The 20,741-nt window shown below is 40.2% G+C and overlaps 1 protein-coding gene across 1 annotated transcript in view; it reads right to left on the bottom strand.

The window, feature by feature from the left end:
- Window positions 1–6,189: 6,189 nt before the first annotated feature.
- LOC137637527 (uncharacterized) overlaps window positions 6,190–20,741 on the bottom strand; it is a 16,946-nt gene continuing 2,394 nt past the window's right edge. The window contains exon 2 of the mRNA XM_068369690.1: window positions 6,190–6,616. Coding sequence (XP_068225791.1) covers window positions 6,190–6,616 — 427 coding nt within the window. The remainder of the gene's footprint in view (window positions 6,617–20,741) is intronic.

Raw genomic sequence — 20,741 nt, 5'->3', positions numbered from 1 at the left:
TATATATATATATATATATATATACATATATATATGAATATATATATATATATATATGCACACACGAGTGAATATATGCAGGTATTTATATTCACCAGTATTTAATATGAGAGAGAGAGAGAGAGAGAGAGAGAGAGAGAGAGAGAGAGAGAGAGAGAACGTGTGTGTCTTCGTCTTTGTTAAACCTACCTTTTCTACTGAATAATGACTGATACATAGTTAAATTAAACCCGGTTGGTGTTCCATCAAATGAGAGAGAGAGAGAGAGGAGAGAGAGAGAGAGAGAGAGAGAGAGAATTAACACCACAGAAACTCTCGGCGAAAGAAGTTCTCGTCTCCGAGTCCAATCGTTCGATTTTATTTGACTTTGGCTTCGATTTTAAAATTTAGATTTAAATCTGTAAATCATAATTTTATTTAAGTAACTTGTGCTTTATTTGAGTTTATGACTAAGTGACTTGATTTGCAGATGCCTATTCCATGCCTATAACAGTAAAAGGTTTACAATGATAACTACTTATGCGAAGTCGAAGTTAGAATTGAAGACATTCGAACACCAAATACGTCTATTTCTCGATTAGGCTAAAGTGAATGAAGTTTGATACGCAAAACTAGGCCTACAAAATTGTCTTTTTATGTGAATTTCCTCTATTAATTGAATACTTTGGGATAATTACCAGAGAAGATAGTTATTTCTCTTGCAGTTAGTCAAGTGGAGTGACAGGATGGCTGTTGGGAGGGAGAGGGTGGCTGGGATGGGATAGTTTAAGGAAGGGAAGGGACACAACCGACTAGGTGGGACATAGATTTTTTGCTCGACCTTGACCTTGACCTTTGACCTTGACATGTATTAATTGGCGTGGATGTTCATACGCTGAAATATGAACTAAGTTTGAATTCTGACAACGATGTTCAAACTTATGGCTGATTACGTGAATTGGACATTTTGCTTGACCTTGACCTTTGACCTTGACCTTCCAAAATTTAGTAATTTCCATCTTTTTACATAAAGGTCAATCCCTGCAAGTTTCATTACTCGACGATTAAAATTGCGGCCAGGAAACTGTTCACAAACAAACAAACAAAAAGCACGTGCAAATTACAAACACATAACCGGGGGTAAAACATAACCTTTCAACTTCGTTGGAGGAGGGTAACCAACAATGCTTTCAAATCAATTGTCTTTCCGGAGCGTTTTTAATCCTGACATTCCCAAAGTTGTGATGTGTAAGGTCTTTGAGTACAGGAGTCAGGTGAGGCTAGATACTTATCCTCTATCCCTTGACGATAGTTAGTTTGGAACATGAGGGAGAGAGAGAGAGAGAGAGAGAGAGAGAGAGGAGAGAGAGAGAGAGAGAGAGAGTTTTACGTGAATGAAAGTAATAACAGATTAATCAAATATTTGATGTGATCATTGATGTTCCCGATACTTATTTCCAACAGCATTTCGGTTCAAATAAGAATACATACATACATATACCCAGGCACTTCCCCCAATTTTGGGGGGTAGCCGACATCAACAATGAAACAAAAACAAATGGGGACCTCTACTCTCTACGTTCTTCCAGCCTACCAAGGGACTCAACCGAGTTCAGCTGGTACTGCTAGGGTGTCACAGCCAACCCTCCCACATTATCCACCACAGATGAAGCTTCATAATGCTGAATCCCCTACTGCTGCTACCTCCTCGGTCATCTAAGGCATCGGAGGCAGCAGCAGGGCTAACCGGAACTGCGTCACAATCGCTCGCCATTTCATTCCTATTTCTAGCACGTTCTCTTGCCTCTCTCACATCTATCCTCCTATCACCCAGAGCTTTCTTCACACCATCCATCCACCCAAACCTTGGCCTTCCTCTTGTACTTCTCCCAACAACTCTTGCATTCATCACCTTCTTTAGCAGACAGCCATTTTTCATTCTCTCAACATGGCCAAACCACCTCAACACATTCATATCCACTCTAGCTGCTAACTAATTTCTTCCACCTGTTCTCACTTTCACCACTTCGTTCCTAACGCTATCTACTCGAGATACACCAGCCATACTCCTTAGACACTTCATCTCGAACACATTCAATTTCTGTTTCTCCATCACTTTCATTCCCCACAACTCCAATCCATACATCACAGTTGGTACAATCACTTTCTCATATAGAACTCTCTTTACATTCATGCCCAACCCTCTAATTTTTACTACTCCCTTAACTGCCCCCAACACTTTGCAACCTTCATTCACTCTCTGACGTACATCTGCTTCCACTCCACCATTTGCTGCAACAACAGACCCCAAGTACTTAAACTGATCCATCTCCTCAAGTAACTCTCCATTCAACCTGACATTCAACCTTGCACCACCTTCCCTTCTCGTACATCTCATAACCTTACTCTTACCCACATTAACTCTCAACTTCCTTCTCTCACACCCTCTTCCAAATTCTGTCACTAAACGGCCAAGCTTATCTTCTGTGTCTGCAACCAGTACAGTATCATCCGCAAACAACAACTGATTTACCTCCCATTCATGATCATTCTCGCTTACCAGTTTTAATCCTCGTCCAAGCACTCGAGCATTCACCTCTCTTAGAATATTCCTAATTAATAATTAATTTTGAATCTTTTGAGTTGATAATTGGTTTTACCATTATAGTTTTTCTTTTTTTCATAAAAAATACTTATAAATCATTAGGTAACAAAATCTACTTATATACAGTATATTAACATATAGAACACATCTCAGCATTAGGCCTATAGTGGAGGCTCAGCCTCATGCATGAGACTGTCATGTTTCAAATTTGGCAAAAATCTGTAATTAACGCCTACATAATATCATGATTCTTAATTAAATTATTTCATGAGAGAGAGAGAGAGAGAGAGAGAGGAGAGAGAGGAGAGGAGAGAGAGGAGAGAGAGAGAGAGAGAGTAGCATCTCTCTATGTCTATAGGAGCTTGCAGGTTTCCTTCAATGCCAGAAGGGCGTATGTGACAGTGGGAGGATTTCCTTCTCTATTCCCTTGTCTTTAAGGTCGATGATAACTCATGAGTAACTTCGATTTACTGCATAGGTGGTTTCTTTTGTATTCAGGAATATATATAAAACTGTCGTTTTGTTTAGAGAAAAAAAAAATGTCTAACGAAAGTAAAGAAGAAAATATAGTCAGAACAAAAATTAAATTTGATATTTCAAACATCGAATGAGTCTGATGAGCGGCGTTGCCACTTTTCCTCCTGACAATATTATTTCCTTCTCTAACACTGATATTGGCCTTCTACTAACATTTTGGCACAGACGATTTACCATGTAAATGAATGTATGGAATTGAACTCTCTCTCTCTCTCTCTCTCTCTCTCTCCTCTCTCTCTCTCTCTCTCTCTCTCTCTCTCTCTCTCTCTCTCTCATATTTGATAACTCACACATCGTAGACTACTCTGTCAGGAGAACACACACACACACACACACTATATATATATATATATATATATATATATATATATATATATATATATATATACTGTATATATATATATCCATCCTTTCTGAGTGGGGACACCTTAATGTGGTGAAAGGGTTTGCATAGCGCAATGATCAGCAAAGGTGTACTAGGTTGGTTTGGTGTGAGCGATCAAATTAAAGTCTCCCACCATCATCAACGTGTATACAATGGATCTACTGTACCTTCCTGAGCATCTACTGTAAATATGTGGAGACGAAAATAAATGGGAAAACTTCATCCCATTGGGGAAATGCGGACTAAACCATGAGTTTATTTCTCACAATGTTTCGCTCAGAACCATAAATGTTCAATCATAGGATATTCCTCCAACTCAGTCTCTATCGGCAATTCTTCAACACTCATATTAGTTCTCTCTCTCTCTCTCTCTCTCTCCTCTCTCTCTCTCTCTCTCTCTCTCTCTCTCATATATATATATATATATATATATATATATATATATATGTGTGTGTGTGTGTGTGTGTAGTTCATCAGGACACACGAGAAACTATTATATTTTTATTCTATCATCTTTTTTTCTTAAAATCAATTCGAAAAGTAGTAAAAAAGTATGTATAAAGTTTTACTATAGTTACGTTGCACTTACAAATTATCATCTGAGAGAGAGAGAGAGAGAGAGAGAGAGAGAGAGAATTCGTAACCTCTCTAAATCAAATAATGGTATTAAGTTATCTATAGACTCTCCCAACCGCCTCCATCCTTAGCTCACATGTCACTCCTCAGTCAGCCAGTCAGGTAGCAGACGTCAGCAGGACTCGAATACAGCAAGTCAGCACTGGTCAGCAACTCAATGTGGTGACTCGACAACGATTCACCTTTGATTCTCTCTCTCTCTCTCTCTCTCTCTCTGACCAAAGTTCGTAATCCGAAACTTTAACTTTAATTGTTAACGGTTTTACCAAAATGTGTTGAATTTCTCTTTTCAAAATTATTCAGCTCATAGATTCTACAAAGGAGGTAGGCCTATGTGACATTATTTTATTGATCGAATCTGACATTTTTTTTTTATGTATTTGTAAATTGGTCTTTTCAAATTCATTCGTTATTTTTCGCTAATAGTAAAAGAAGATGCTTTCTTTAAAATAGTGTCAGTTACGCAAAAATTCATTAAATGATCATATATATATATATATATATATATATATATATATATATATATATATGAGAGAGAGAGAGAGAGAGAGACTAGGCCTATGCTCTATTTGAAAGATTGGTTGTCTTTCACAATATTTACCTGCCTAAAACGATGCCAGGATCATCAAAGGCTTATTTTCCTCTCGGTGTTTAAAGGTCGCTCATGAATGGCAGTGGCAAGGGACAGTGACAATGCCCTAGAGACTGACCATATACACATATGATCAGCGCCCAAGTTCCCTCTCCACCCAAGCTAGGACCAGGGAGGGCCAGGCAATGGCTCACGATGACTCCGCATGTAGACCTATAGGTTCCCTCAAACACCCGATCCTTAGCTCGCAAGGATGGTGGGGTTGCAGACACCACAAGAAACTATAAAGGTTGAGTGGGTCTCGAACCCCAGTCCGGCAGATTGCGAGGCAGTTAACAAGAGCAATAGAGGTGTTGAATTAATTGTCTTTCCCCAAAGGCTTTTAATCGTGACATTCCCAAAGTTGTGATGTGTAAGCGGGGTTTACACGGGCGAGCAGCTCGTCGAGCCTGGCTCGACAACCCTGTGTTTGAATTGATGTTTGAGCGTGTAAACGGGCTATTTGGTTGTCGATCGCGCTCGTCGAACGGCTCGATGAAAGTCAGGCTCATCTTGACTTTTGTGGACGGAGCTACATTGTTTGACGAGCGGTGTGAACGTGTGAACGGGTGTCGAGCATCGAACCTCAGTTGTTATTCAAACCTGCTAGAGGAAACATCATCAAAGAAATGAATAATGGCTGCCATTAATGAAAGCAAGAATGAGAAGGAAGTCGTACTTGATTTCATACATGCATATCGAGCTCATCCAGCTTTATGGAAAGTTAAATCAAAAGACTATTCCAATAAAGTAGCCAGAAACAAAGGAATAGCGGACACTCAGTCTTTCATGTGGAGTTATGGCCTTCCTCATAGTAATGAAAGGGCTGACACGATTCGGTAGATCAATGTACGTGTCTTCATCCATACGCAAATAATTGCGCCAGTCATCAGGCTCTAATTTTAAAGCAACCAGCAAGTTGGTATATGAAAATTTCTCTCTTTTGATCTTTTTTTTCCTTCTTAGTGCCACTGTTAAAGCAATGGCTATCAAATTGTCCTGGTCGAGAGACATGTTGACGTTGTTTTAGCACGAGGCACACTGAGGCTCGATGTACTGTCTGAAAGCTCTTCGAGCCGTTCTACAAGTAGGTTCGACAACCGGGCTCGACGAGCTGCTCGGCCGTGTAAACCCCGCTTTAGGGACAGGTGAGAAAAGGCTGGATAGTAATTAAGCCTCTGTGAGTGTGCACGAGTCAGCTGAGGCTAGATACTTATCCTCTATCCTTTGGTGAGGATAGTTACTTCGAAGCATCTACGTACATTGCACTTGATTAATCATGAAACAAAATCTCTCTTTTCCATTTCCCTTATCTCTCTCTCTCTCTCTCTCTCTCTCTCTCTCTCTCTCTCTCTCTCTCTCTCTCTCTCTCTCTCTCTCTCTTTGCAAGTTCCTTAGATTCTTGTTTAGTATTAATCAGAGTCTACTAGTATCACTGCTACTATAAATACTAGTATTTCTTCTATTATAACTGCTGGTATCACTACTACCATAACTACTACTATCACTACTACTGTCACTACTAGTATAACAACTAGTATCCCTACTACTATCATAACTAATAGTATCACTACTACCATAACTACTACTGTCATAACTACTAGTATCACTACTATCATAACTACTAGTATCACTACCAGTATAACAACTAGTACTACTACTAATATAACTACTAGTATCACTACTGCTATCACTACTAGTATAACTACTCCTATAACTACTTATATCACTACTACTATAACAACTAGTATTACTACTAGTATAACTACTACTATCACTACTAGTAAAACTACTTTTATTATTACTAGTATCACTACTAGTATATCTACTACTATCACTATTACTATAATTACTTGTATCACTACTATTTTAACTACTACTATAACTACTTGTATCACTACTACTATAACTACTAGTATCACTACTACTATGACTACTAGTATAACTACTAGTATAACTACCATTATCACTACTAGTATCACTATTACTATAACTACTATTATTATTACTTTTACCAATACTAGTATAACTACTAGTATAACTACTAATATCAATACTACTATTACCACTACTATAACTACTAGTATCACCACTACTATAAATACTACTATAACTACTGCTATCATAACTGCTAGTATCACTACTATTACCACTACCATAACAACAAGTATCACTACTACCATTACTACTATTATAACTACTAGTATCACCACTACTATTACCGCTACCATAACAACAACTACTACTACTACTACTACTACTGATGATAATACTACTAATAATAAATTGATGATATGGATGGAGTCATTATTGTTACTTAAAAGATATTAAGAACTTTTATTCCTTGAGCAAGATGAAAAGACGTCTTAGGCAAGAAGGACTCTTCTCCTCCTCCTCTTTAGAAGCACAATCACTCCAAACTACCATTTCGATTTCGACTTCAATTTGACACAAATAGTTATCAAATCACTCCTTTCTTATGCAAATAACCAGGAATTATTACACATTAATTACACTTATTACTTATAATCTTATATGATTCAAGAATTACATTTTTTTTTTTTTATAATATTCATCACACAAAGCCGTTATCAATTAAGTGGAAGTCAAGGCCAATTGACTTAAGCGGGAGGGGGGGCGGGAAATAAAGGCGGGAAATCTCAGTTTGGGATTCTTCTAGAGATTGGTCGGACACTTCGTCTTGTTATATTAACCGAAACATTGAGTAGTGTGTGCATGTATATATATGCAGAAAGAGAGAGAGAGAGAGAGAGAGGAGAGAGAGAGAGAGAGAGAGAGAGAGAGAGAGAGAGAGAAGCCCTTTCTTATGATAACGGTGAGCATTTCTTTCAAAGCCAGAAGGGCGTATGTGACAGTAGAATGATTTTCTTCTCTATTCCTTCATCTTTAAGGTCGATTATAATTCATGAGTAGCTTCGATCTACTGCATATCAATAGGTCTCTTTTAATAGAAATATATTTGAACATTGTAGTTTTGTTAATAATGGAGAAAATAAGGTCGGAAACATGTTGAAAATATCAACAAATAATAAATTCAGGGCAAGGATTAGAATTTATATTTCAAACACTCCATGATTCGAGTGCCTGATGAGCGGCGGTGCCAAATTTTCTCCTGACTACATTATTTCCCTTACTAATATTGGCTAGAGAACCTTCAATTTACATTTGGCAACAAGTGAGGCTAAATAAATACTACCTTCATCATCATAGGGTAGAAAGGAATGTAATCTCTCTCTCTCTCTCTCTCTCTCTCTCTCTCTCTCTCTCTCTCTCTCTCTCTCTCTCTCTCATATATATATATATACTCTTAGTCTACTATTCTGTTGTTCTTAAATAGCGCTACCTGTTGACTTGAGTATAAATGAAATGTGGATGTGGCCGTGTGTGGATGTGTGTGGGGGTATAAGGATGGAAATCTAAGCGGTTTGTGGATATGAGAGAGAGAGAGAGAGAGAGAGAGAGAGAGAGGAGAGAGAGAGAGAGAGAGTTAACTACAATTAGTACCAGGTTTCTGTTGCTATAAATTGTAGCCACATATTTATTCTAAAGAAGAATAATAATCATAACAACAATAATAATAATAATAATAATAATAATAATAATAATAAACGTATGCAACTGAACGAAGGGATTTCGAAAGAAAATCTAAACAGCACCAAAAGGTGTATCTGGTTGGTAGAAGTCCCCAAGTAGGGAAGAGCAATAACACTATCTTCCCCCATAGCGTCTTTATGTCACCTGCTTCCTCCTGGCCTGGGCTGCTCACGGACACCACTAGGAGGAGGAGGAGGTTGGTTGTATCACGCCCTTCTGTCTTAAAGTCTCCTAAAGATTTGGCTAATTATTGCTAGACATCTTTCTCGGTGGGTCTACTATACCTTCGCGAGCATTTGCTCCAAATCTCTGAAGGAGACTAAAATAAATGGAAAAGTCTTATCACAACGGGAAATACAGACTAAACCTTGAGTTGTTTCTCACAATGTTTCGATCAGAACCATAAATGTTCAGTCTTTCTCCAACAATCACTCACTCACACAGTCTCCCAACATTTTTCAACATAACTATTCCTCTAACTCATTCCAAAGGGCGAAGCTATATGAAACTATCGTTCATTTCCGAGGAAAACTGTAATCCATTGGCCGAAATAATATGAGAATATCTCTCAACTCAGATGAAGAACATAGAGAGGCTCCCTAGTCCGAGTTCATTTGAAATAACAGTGAATATGGAACCGTAATCATTTGCGACCTTCTCATTTACAACAATAATAATAATAATAAGGAATGTTTAACCTCCTGCTTGAACTTGAAATAATCTCTCTCTCTCTCTCTCTCTCTCTCTCTCTCTCTCTCTCTCTCTCTCTCTCTCTCTCATTCTCTCAGAACTGGCAAATTGAACTTGATTTATGAATTTAATTAAACGAAAGGCTATCTATATATAATAACAATAAATGCAGCCGTTTCTAGTCCACAGCAGGACAACGGCCTCAGACATGTCCTTATGCCTGGGGGTGTGGCCATTTTCACCACCACGCTGGCCACTGCAAATTGGTGATGGTAGGAGACTGGTCTGGTCGCCCACAACTAAGCGAATTCATAATTTCACCGCCAAGTTACACTCTCCCTTTCATGGTCTCTTTGGTCGTTTTACCCCGGACCCACACTACATGAGTCTTGCTTTAACCGAACCGCTATTTTCACCAATAATTAGTTTTATCAATTCCACGTTTTTAGTATATTCTGGTATTAAAAATACATTCATAATAACACGTTTTTCTTTATTCTCAGTGTAATTTGTCTTAATTTGTGTTGAAATATATGAAAAATAACAAAATTCTGCAGCGTGCATCCGAAAACAAGCTCCTGTCGTTGACTTCGGCGGGTTTTTATTAAATTTAGATTTACCATCACGATACTTTATAATATATCTATTTATTTAACATTATTTATTGACAAAACCTATATCTAAGGGAGAAATTAAAGATTAATAAATAAGTTTCGATTCACATTACTTGGTAATCATTTGAAGACAAAAATGCTTCCGACTAATCAGCCATTAGGAAATTTCCCGAGCTAAAAAGGAACCCCTGCGAGTCGCTGCAAATATGCCTCGATAAAAAGGGAAAAAAACAAAAAAAAATTGTCTATAGGTGGGCAGATGGAGAAGGGAGGGATGGCTGGATAGGGTTGGAGACAGGGTGGGACGTAGGGGCTGGGATGGGTCTGGGGGTTGGGGGGGGGGGGGGCGACTATTAACCTTCCTCGGGATGGGTGGGATAGGAGAGGCATAGAGGTTCTTCTTTGGGCCAGGGATAGAGAGAAGAGGAATTATGTGACAATGTCTCCTCATCACCTTCAAAGGAGGACATTGAAACTTGCAACTAACACCTACGGTCCGTTACAAGGAGCAACTTGCTACAGTAAATGTGCGTGCGTGTGTTTATGAAAGGCTAATACCTTCAACAGAGGATTCCTAATGTTTCAGCTTTTCTAAACCTTAATAGGTCTATAATTTTAAGTATGTTTGTGAAAATTTGCAATTCATAATAAAGGAGAAAATAATATTGTTAATATAACGAGAATGGCAATAAATAAAACACATTATGAACAAAATAGAAATATTTATATTTAAAAAAAAACGAATGATTCGAGTGAGCGATGAGCAGCGTTGCCAAATTTCCACCTGACACCTTTATTTCCCTTAACAACACTGAAACTGCATTAGACGTTTCATTTACATTTGGTACAAGTGAGACTAACAAGAAACTATGCTTTAGCATTATACGGAATATATGGGATTTAATCTCTCTCTCTCTCTCTCTCTCTCTCTCTCTCTCTCTCTCTCTCTCTGCTATTCTTTTGTTCTTAAATGCTGCTATCTGTTGATTCTTTGAAACGTAATTGTGTATGTGCGTAGATGTGTGTGTGCTTGGGTAAGGACAGAAGTCTAATCAAAGGTCTGTGGTTATGAGAGAGAGAGAGAGAGAGAGAGAGAGAGAGAGAGTGAGAGAGAGAGAGAGAGAGAGAGAGAGAGAGAGTATGGCTGTACTTTCCTTAAGAGATTAGCTGTTTTTACTTATATTTACCCAAATACGATGCTAGAATTATAAAGGCCTAGTTTTTCTCTCAGTGTTTAAAGGTTACTCATGAATGGCACAAGCAAGGGTCAGTGACAATGCCCTAGAGACTGACCATATACACATATGATCAGCGACCAAGTCTCATCTCCACCCAAGCTAGGACCAAGGAGGGCCAGGCAATGGCTCACGATGACTCAGCAGGTAGACCTATAGGTTCCCTCAAACACCCCATCCTTAGCTCGCAAGGATGGTGAGGTTGCAGACACCACAAGAAACTATAAAGGTTGATCGAGTCTGGAACCCCAGTCCGGCAGATGGCCAGGCAGTTGTTAATGAGGAGTCATCTTACATGCTCAGAAATCTATGAACTTTTCAATATAATTTGTCTTTCCTGAAGCGTTTTTAATGGTGACATTCCCAAAGTTGTGATGTGTAAGGGACAGGAGCCAAAAGGCTGGATAAGTAATTAGGCCTCTGTGAGTGTGCACGAGTCAGGAGGTGAGGCTAGATATTTATTCTCTATCCCTTGACGAGAGGATAGTTATTTTGGAGCGTGTACATGAGAGAGAGAGAGAGAGAGAGAGAGAGAGAGAGAGATTCCTTTACTATCAAATAAAACTTCAAGTTTAATCGTGCACACTAAACTAAAGTGCATCCGATTAGCCTCCCTGCTCGCACCATTATTGGTCTACATATTAAAGAAAGGTAGCGTCCCCCGTCGGCCTCTGTTCTAAATCACAAATATTAGTAATGAGATAGGAAATCCTCACTCATGTGTCTCAGTAAGGATTAAAACTTCAGTCTACAAAACGAAATAAAATAAGAAAATCTAATTACAACGAAACGCCAAATTTGAATTAAGTGTTTCCCAGCAAATTTCGTTAAAAATTCTATTCGTTTGATCATGAAACTTTGAGATGACACTGAAATCAAATGTGGAGAGAGAGAGAGAGAGAGAGAGAGAGAGAGAGAGAGAGAGAGAGAGAGAGAGAGAGTAGTGAAAAGTTTACGTGAATGAAACTTTTGACAGAATAATAAAATATTTGATGTTCCTAATATTCAAATCCAGCAGCATTTTGAAGGTTCAAATGAAAATATTTCTATTTTATATATGATTTTGAATCTTTTTGTCTCTGCTGCTACAAATATTGAGTAAATCAGTGGTTTAACCTTACATTTATTCTTCCTTTCATTGAAAAATACTTATAAATCATTAGGTAACAAAATCGACAAATAGATATTCACATAAAGGGACACAGCTCAGCATTAGGCCTATAGTGGAGGCTCGGCTTCAAGCATGAGACTGTCATGTTTCAAATTTGGCAACATCTGTAATTAACGCCTACATAATATCATGATTCTTAATTAAGTTATTTCATGAGAGAGAGAGAGAGAGAGAGAGAGAGAGAGAGAGAGAGAGAGAGAGAGAATTCTCGTCTCTGAGTCCCAACGTTCGATTTCAAAATTCTGATTTAAAGTTGTAAATCAAAACTTTATATTAGGAATTTTTGTTTCATTTTAGTGTATGACTTAAATAACTTGATTCACAGATGCCTAAAACCGTTAAACCTTCACAATTATAACTACATATGCCAAGTCAAAGTTAGAATTATTATTATTATTATTATTATTATTATTATTATTATTTCCTAAGCTGTAACCCTAGTTGTAAAAGCAGGATGCTATAAGCCCAAGAGCTCCAACGGGAAAATAACTCAGTGAGGAAAGGAAACAAGGAAAAATAGAAAACTTTGAGAACAATAACATTAAAATAAATATTTCCAAAATAAAGTATAAAAACTTTAACAAAACAAATGGAAGAGAAATTAGATAGAATAGTGTGCCCGGGTGTACCCTCAAGCAAGAAAACCCTGACTCAAGACAGTGGAAGGCCATGGTACAGAGGCTATGGCACTACCCAAGACTAGAGAGCAATGGTTTGATTTTGGAATGTCTCTCTCCTAGACCATAGCTAAAGAGTCTCTCCTACCCTTACCAAGAGGAAAGTAGCCACTGAACAATTACAGTGCAGTAGTTAACCCCTTTGTGTAAAGATGAATTGTTTGGTAATTTCAGTGTTGTCAGGTGTATGAGGACAGAGGAGAAAATCTGTAAAGAATAGGCCAGACTATTCGGTGTATGTGTAGGCAAAGGGAAAGTGAACTGTAACCAGAGAGGAGGATCCAATGTAGTACTGTCTGGACAGTCAAAGACCCTATAACTCTAGCGGTAGTATCTCAACAGGTAGCTGGGGGCCCTGGCCAACCTACTACCTATAATAGACATTCGAACACGAAATACGTCTATTTCCCGTTAGGATAAAGTGAATGAATTTGATACATAAAACTAGGCCTACGCCAATGCTTTCTATGTAGGTTTTCCCTTTTGTTTGAATAATTTTGGCTTAATTATCTAAGAAGATAATTAGTTTGTCTTGCAATTAGTCTTTTGAAATGGGATAGGTCTAACATCTACGGTCCGTTGCAAGGAGCATCTTGGTATAGTAAATGTGCGTGTGTTTGTACAGACATAATACCTAGAATATATCAGATTTATAGAGGATAAGTCTATAATTTAATAAATATATATATTTGAAAATTTGGATTTTATAATAAAGTTGAAAGTTATATAGATAATATAATGAAAATAACAATAAATGACACATGATGAACAAAATAGAAATATCTATATCTAGAAAAGAAAAAAAAAAACAATAATGATTTGAGTGGGCGATGAGCAGCGTTGCCAGATTTCCTCCTGACAACATCATTCCCTTTAATAACACTGATACTGCTTTAGAAGTTCCATTTACATTTGGCACATGCGAGGCTAAGCAAAGACTATGCTTTAGCATTATAGAGAAAATATTAATTATAATGCTCTCCCCACCGTCTCAACATAAGCTTCCCTGCTTCCACCATGATTGTTCTACATACAGACATAAGATTGCCCCTACCTTCAGCCTCTGCTCTAAATCTAAACTATTAATAATGAAATACAAGTCTCAAACTACAGGTCTCAGGAAGGATGGATTAGCTTACAAAACGAAGCAAAATGAGAAAATTTAATAACAATGAAACACCATATTCAAGTATAGTATTTACCAGAAAGTTTCGTTCAAAAATCTGTTCATTTGATCATGAAACTCCTGAAATAATGTTTATTTTGCTAATATTATATTAATTTCCATTTGCGACTTCAGGAAGACCAATAAAAATTTCAATGTTTCTTTTTATATTCGTTTTATATATTCTTTTTATATTGTTGTCTTATTTTGAGGATTTTCGCTTGGTTTCATCATTCATTTGTATGATTTTTGAAGTAGGAGATCATAAATGATGTATTGATTTAAGATTGGTTGTATTAGTAAACGAATGTTTTAGAAAATTATCATTACAGAAAGAAAAAACTGAATTTTCTGGTGTCTACTCATGAAATTTCATTGCTTTTTCGTCCCATTTGACCAGATATTACAAAAAGACGTCAACAAATGTTCATTTGTCAACAAAATCCTAATTAGTAGTAATTATAGTCACTTCATTTCATTTAATTTTTCTATTCAGCATTCATTAATTGATTTGAAAGAAATACGGGGTTTTTATCAGCGTTCTCTCTCTCTCTCTCTCTCTCTCTCTCTCTCTCTCTCTCTCTCTCTCTCTCTCCTTATTCTATCACACTGCTTCTTTCAAGTCGCAATTTAGCTTTTAGACTTGTCAGGATTCCGTCTTGTCCCTGTGAGTTTTACATAGGCTGTTAATTAGGGATATTTAGTCACAGTAGTTGTTAATTTTGAAGATAATTCGAAAGTTTTAGGATGAAAAATAGTTTCAAACTTTAAAGATACACAGGTTTAAGATAGTTTCAAAAGTTTTGAGATAGTTTCAAAAGTTTTGAGATAGTTCCGAAAGTTTTAAGATAGTTTCGCAAGTTTTGAGATAGTTTCAAAAGTTTTAAGATAGTTTCTAAAATTTTTAAGATAGTCCCGAAAGTTTTAAGATAGTCCCAAAAGTTTTAAGATAGTCCCAAAAGTTTTAAGATAGTCCCTAAAGTTTTAAGATAGTTCTGAAAGTTTTAAGATAGTTCCGAAAGTTTTAAGATAGTTCCAAAAGTTTTAAGATAGTTTCAGAGTTTAAAGATAGTTTTAAAAGTTTTAGGATAGTTTCAAAAGTTTTAAGAAAGTTTCAAAAATTCAAAAAGTTTTAAGATAGTTTCAAATGTTTTAAGATAGTTTCAAAAGTTTTAAGATAGTTTCAAAAAGTTTTAAGATAGTTTCAAAAGTTTTAAGATAGTTTCAAAAGTATTGCAATAGTTTCAAATGTTTTGAGACGATTTCAAAAGTATAGAGATAGTTCGAGTGTCATATTAATCGCAATATAATTTTATCCTTGACACTCTCTCTCTCTCTCTCTCTCTCTCTCTCTCTCTCTCTCTCTCTCTCTCTCTCTCTCTCTCTCTCTCTCTCAAACTGCATGAATTGTATATGTTAAACGATATGGATCCGGAGCCATTGAAATCCCTTGAAAGAATGAGAGATTCAATTGGATCCTGATTCCTCAAAGATGTCATTGACTCTCTTAATGTCTCAAAGGAGATCTGTTGTGAGGTTAAATGTCTAGACCTACGCTGGTGCTCAAAACAGGGTCTAAACTTTTAAGGTAATTACCTTAGTGTGAGGCAATTTGCATGGCTTCAAGGTAATTATGTTGATTATAAGGTAATTTCGGTTTTACTGCTTCAAATTTAAGGAAATTAGGAAAGTTTTCTGGTAATCTGAGGTAAAATTGAGACAGGATCTGGTGTGGTTTGCTTTCAAATGTTTCTAGTATCTTACGAGAGAGAGAGAGAGAGAGAGAGAGAGAGAGAGAGAGAGAGAGAGAGAGAGAGAGAGAGAATGTCCCAGCTGTAAAATCAAACACATGTGGACGAGAGATAGCTGAAATGTATTCTATAGACCCTGGAAAAGTAGGCCTACAGGAAATGGACCGATCTTCACCTTATAGTAAACACTTGTGTATGTGTGTGTGTATATAGTCCTGCCAACGTCCCTTCCTTTTTCTCACATGGTAGAATACTCTATAGTTTATTTTGATCTCGTGCCCATATATATATATATATATATATATATATATATATATATATATATATATATATATATATATATATAAAGCAAACAACCACAAATTTTAGTCTTTATTTTAATAATTTCGTCGAATTAAAAGCATATAAATTTCTAGAAGAAACCGAACTGAAGTAACAAATACAAAAATCCAATTCTGTAGAAATATCTAAGGTAATTCATATATTATATAATTATATTTCTTCCATGTATGCAATTTGTATTCCATTTTATATACAGTTTTCCTTATTCATTTCCGTATCAATTTAGACTTTTTCGTTTAGTGATTCGTCTGCAAGAGTGATCAGCTGATTTGGCTAAAAACAGCTGAATTGACTAAAAACAGCTGATTTGACTAAAACAGCCGATTTTACTAAAACAGCTGATTTGACTAAAACAGCTGATTTCACTAAAAACAGCTGATCTAACTTAAACAGTACTTTTGTTTACATTTTCAAGATTGATGGTGAAACTATTTTGCTGTAGGAAATGAATGAGAGAGAGAGAGAGAGAGAGAGAGAGAGAGAGAGAGAGAGAGAGAGAGAGACAGAGCCTTACCTTATTGCCTTATATTTTGTTTGGGTTCCCCCAGGTCCCTCAGTGTGAGGCACCTCGTATATCCACCAGAGAGTTGCTAATGCATCTTCCGGTGTATTTTGCATCTTCCAGTCCTGGATGGTCTGGGATGCATCTTAGGTATTTATCAAGCTTATTCTTAAACACATCTACGCTCATCACTCCTGATATGTTTCTTAGATGAGCTGGCAGCACATTCAATAGTCGCTGCAATTATCGATGCTGGTGCCTAGTGGATTAATGTCCTTTGTGCGCCTTCCTTAGTTTTCCTGGTATAGTTTTGGGCACTATCAATCTACCTCGGCTTGCTCTTTCTGATACTTTAAGCTCCATGATGTTTTCAGTGATTCCTTCTATTTGCTTCCATGAGTGGGAGTGGGAGAGAGAGTGAGTGAGATTTGGAGTGAGTAGGAGTGGGAGTGGGAGTGAGAGAGAGTGAGAGTGAGTGAGTGAGAGTGAGTGGGAGTGGGAGTGAGAGTGAGTGAGAGTGGGAGTGAGAGTGAGCTTGGGAGTGAGAGTGAGTAAGAGTGAGTGAGAGTGGGAGTGGGAGTGAGGGAGTGAGTGAGTGAGTGAGAGTGGGAGTGAGTGAGAGTGAGTGGAAGTGAGAGTGAGTGAGTGAGAGAGTGGGAGTGAGAGTGGGAGGGGGAGTGAGTGCGTGAGTGAGTGAGAGTGGGAGTGGGAGTGAGTGGGAGTGTGTGAGAGAGTGGGAGTGAGAGTGAGTGAGTGAGTGAGAGAATGGGAGTGAGAGTGGGAGAAGGAGTGAGAGTGAGTGAGTGAGAGATAGAGTGGGAGTGAGAGTGAGTGAGTGAGAGAGTGGGAGTGGGAGTGAGAGTGAGTGAGTAAGAGTGAGTGAGTCAGTGAGAGAGTGAGAGTGAGGGTGAGAGTGAGTGAGAGAGTGAGTGAGAGTGAGAGTGGGAGTGAGTGAGTGAGTGAGAGAGTGGGAGTGGGAGGGAGAGTGAGAGTGAGTGAGTGAGTGAGAGAGTGGGAGTGAGAGTGAGAGTGGGAGTGAGAGTGGGAGGGGGAGTGAGTGAGTGAGAGTGGGAGTGGGAGTGAGTGAGAGAGTGGGAGTGAGAGTGAGTGAGTGAGTGAGATAGTGGGAGTGAGAGTGGGAGTGGGAGGGGGAGTGAGAGTGAGTGAGTGAGAGATAGAGTGGGAGTGGGAGTGAGAGTGAGTGAGTGAGAGTGAGAGTGGGAGTGAGTGAGTGAGAGAGTTGGAGTGGGAGTGAGAGTGAGAGTGGGAGGGGGAGTGAGAGTGAGTGAGTGAGAGAGAGAGTGGGAGTGAGAGTGAGTGAGTGAGAGAGTGGGAGTGGGAGTGAGAGTGGGAGGAGGAGTGAGAGTGAGTGAGTGAGAGTGAGAGTGAGAGTGAGTGAGAGAGTGGGAGTGAGAGTGAGTGAGAGTAAGTGAGTGAGTGAGTGAGAGAGTGGGAGTGAGTGAGTGAGAGGGAGTGAGTGAGTGAGAGAGTGGGAGTGGGAGTGAGAGTGAGAGTGGGAGGGGGAGTGAGAGTGAGTGAGTGAGAGAGAGAGAGAGTGGGAGTGAGAGTGAGTGAGTGAGAGAGTGGGAGTGGGAGTGAGAGTGGGAGGAGGAGTGAGAGTGAGTGAATGAGAGTGAGAGTGAGAGTGAGTGAGGGAGTGGGAGTGAGAGTGAGTGAGAGTGAGTGAGTGAGTGAGAGAGTGGGAGTAGGAATGAGAGAGAGAGAGTGGGAGTGGGAGTGAGAGTGGGAGTGAGAGTGAGAGTGGGAGGGGGAGTGAGAGTGAGTGAGTGAGAGAGAGAGAGAGAGTGGGAGTGAGAGTGAGTGAGTGAGAGAGTGGGAGTGAGAGTGGGAGGAGGAGTGAGAGTGAGTGAGTGAGAGTGAGAGTGAGAGTGAGTGAGAGAGTGAAAGTGAGAGTGAGTGAGAGTGAGTGAGTGAGTGAGAGAGTGGGAGTGGGAGTGAGAGTGAGTGAGAGGGAGTGAGTGAGTGAGAGAGTGGGAGTGGGAGTGAGAGTGAGAGTGGGAGGGGGGAGTGAGAGGGAGTGAGTGAGAGAGAGAGAGTGGGAGTGAGAGAGTGAGTGAGTGAGGGAGAGTGGGAGTGAGTGGGAGTGAATGAGAGTGAGAGTGGGAGTGAGAGTGAGTGAGTGAGTGAGTGGGAGTGAGAGTGAGTGAGTGAGAGAGTGGGAGTGGGAGTGAGAGGGGGAGTGAGTGAGTGAGTGGGAGTGGGAGTGAGTGGGAGTGTGTGAGAGAGTGGGAGTAAGAGTGAGTGAGTGAGTGAGAGAATGGGAGTGAGAGTGAGAGTGGAGAAGGAGTGAGAGTGAGTGAGTGAGAGATAGAGTGGGAGTGAGAGTGAGTGAGTGAGAGAGTGGGAGTGGGAGTGAGAGTGAGTGAGTAAGAGTGAGTGAGTCAGTGAGAGAGTGAGAGTGAGGGTGAGAGTGAGTGAGAGAGTGAGTGAGAGTGGGAGTGAGTGAGAGAGTGGGAGTGAGAGTGGGAGGGGGAGTGAGAGTGAGTGGGAGTGAGAGTGAGTGAGTGAGTGAGAGAGTGGGAGTGAGAGTGAGAGTGGGAGTGAGAGTGAGTGAGTGAGTGAGTGAGAGTGGGAGTGGGAGTGAGTGAGAGAGTGGGAGTGGGAGTGGGAGTGAGAGTGAGTGAGTGAGTGAGACAGTGGGAGTGAGAGTGGGAGGGGGAGTGAGAGTGAGTGAGTGAGAGATAGAGTGGGAGTGAGAGTGAGTGAGTGAGTGAGACAGTGGGAGTGAGAGTGAGTGAGTGAGAGTGAGAGTGAGAGTGAGTGAGAGTGAGAGTGGGAGTGAGTGAGTGAGAGAGTTGGAGTGGAGTGAGAGTGAGAGTGGGAGGGGGAGTGAGAGTGAGTGAGTGAGAGAGAGAGTGGGAGTGAGAGTGAGTGAGTGAGAGAGTGGGAGTGGGAGTGAGAGTGAGGAGAGAGCTGAGAGTGAGTGAGAGAGTGGGAGTGAGAGTGAGTGAGAGTAAGTGAGTGAGTGAGTGAGAGAGTGGGAGTGGGAGTGAGAGTGAGTGAGAGGGAGTGAGTGAGTGAGAGAGTGGGAGTGGGAGTGAGAGTGAGAGTGGGAGGGGGAGTGAGAGTGATGTGAGTGAGAGAGAGAGAGTGGGAGTGAGAGTGAGTGAGTGAGAGAGTGGGAGTGAGAGTGGGAGGAGGAGTGAGTGAGTGAATGAGAGTGAGTGAGAGTGAGTGAGGGAGTGAGAGTGAGTGAGTGGGAGAGTGGGAGTAGGAATGAGAGTGAGTGAGAGAGTGGGAGTGAGAGTGAGTGAGAGTAAGTGAGTGAGTGAGTGAGAGAGTGGGAGTGGGAGTGAGAGTGGGAGGGGGAGTGAGAGTGAGTGAGTGAGAGAGAGAGAGAGAGAGTGGGAGTGAGAGTGAGTGAGTGAGTGAGAGAGTGGGAGTGAGAGTGGGAGGAGGAGTGAGAGTGAGTGAGTGAGAGTGATAGTGAGAGTGAGTGAGAGAGTGAGAGTGAGAGTGGGAGTGAGAGTGAGAGTGAGTGAGTGAGTGAGAGAGTGGGAGTGGGAGTGAGAGTGAGTGAGAGGGAGTGAGTGAGTGAGAGAGTGGGAGTGGGAGTGAGAGTGGGAGTGGGAGTGAGAGTGGGAGGGGGGAGTGAGATTGAGTGAGTGAGAGAGAGAGAGAGAGTGGGAGTGAGAGTGAGTGAGTGAGAGAGTGGGAGTGGGAGTGAGAGTGGGAGGAGTGAGAGTGAGTGAGTGAGAGTGAGAGTGAGTGAGAGAGTGGAAGTGAGAGTGAGTGAGAGTAAGTGAGTGAGTGAGTGAGAGAGTGAGAGTGAGTGAGAGGGAGTGAGTGAGTGAGAGAGTGGGAGTGGGAGTGAGAGTGAGAGTGGGAGGGGGAGTGAGAGGGAGTGAGAGAGAGAGAGAGTGGGAGTGAGAGTGAGTGAGGGAGAGTGGGAGTGGGAGTGAGTGGGAGTGAATGAGAGTGAGAGTGGGAGTGGGAGGTGAGTGAGTGAGTGAGTGGGAGTGGGAGTGAGAGTGAGAGTGAGAGTGGGAGGGGGAGTGAGAGTGAGTGAATGAGAGTGGGAGGGGGGAGTGAGAATGAGTGAGTGAGAGAGAGAGTGGGAGTGAGAGTGAGTGAGTGAGAGAGTGGGAGTGGGAGTGAGAGTTGGATGGGGAGTGAGAGTGAGAGTGAGAGTGAGAGTGAGAGTGAGTGGGAGTGGGAGAGGGAGTGAGTGGGAGTGGGTGAGAG

Source organism: Palaemon carinicauda, unplaced genomic scaffold (assembly GCF_036898095.1).
Source record: "Palaemon carinicauda isolate YSFRI2023 unplaced genomic scaffold, ASM3689809v2 scaffold811, whole genome shotgun sequence".
Classification (NCBI taxonomy): Eukaryota; Metazoa; Arthropoda; class Malacostraca; order Decapoda; family Palaemonidae; genus Palaemon; species Palaemon carinicauda.
Note: the sequence above shows the minus strand (reverse complement) of the source record. Positions and strands in the feature narration are given on the sequence as shown.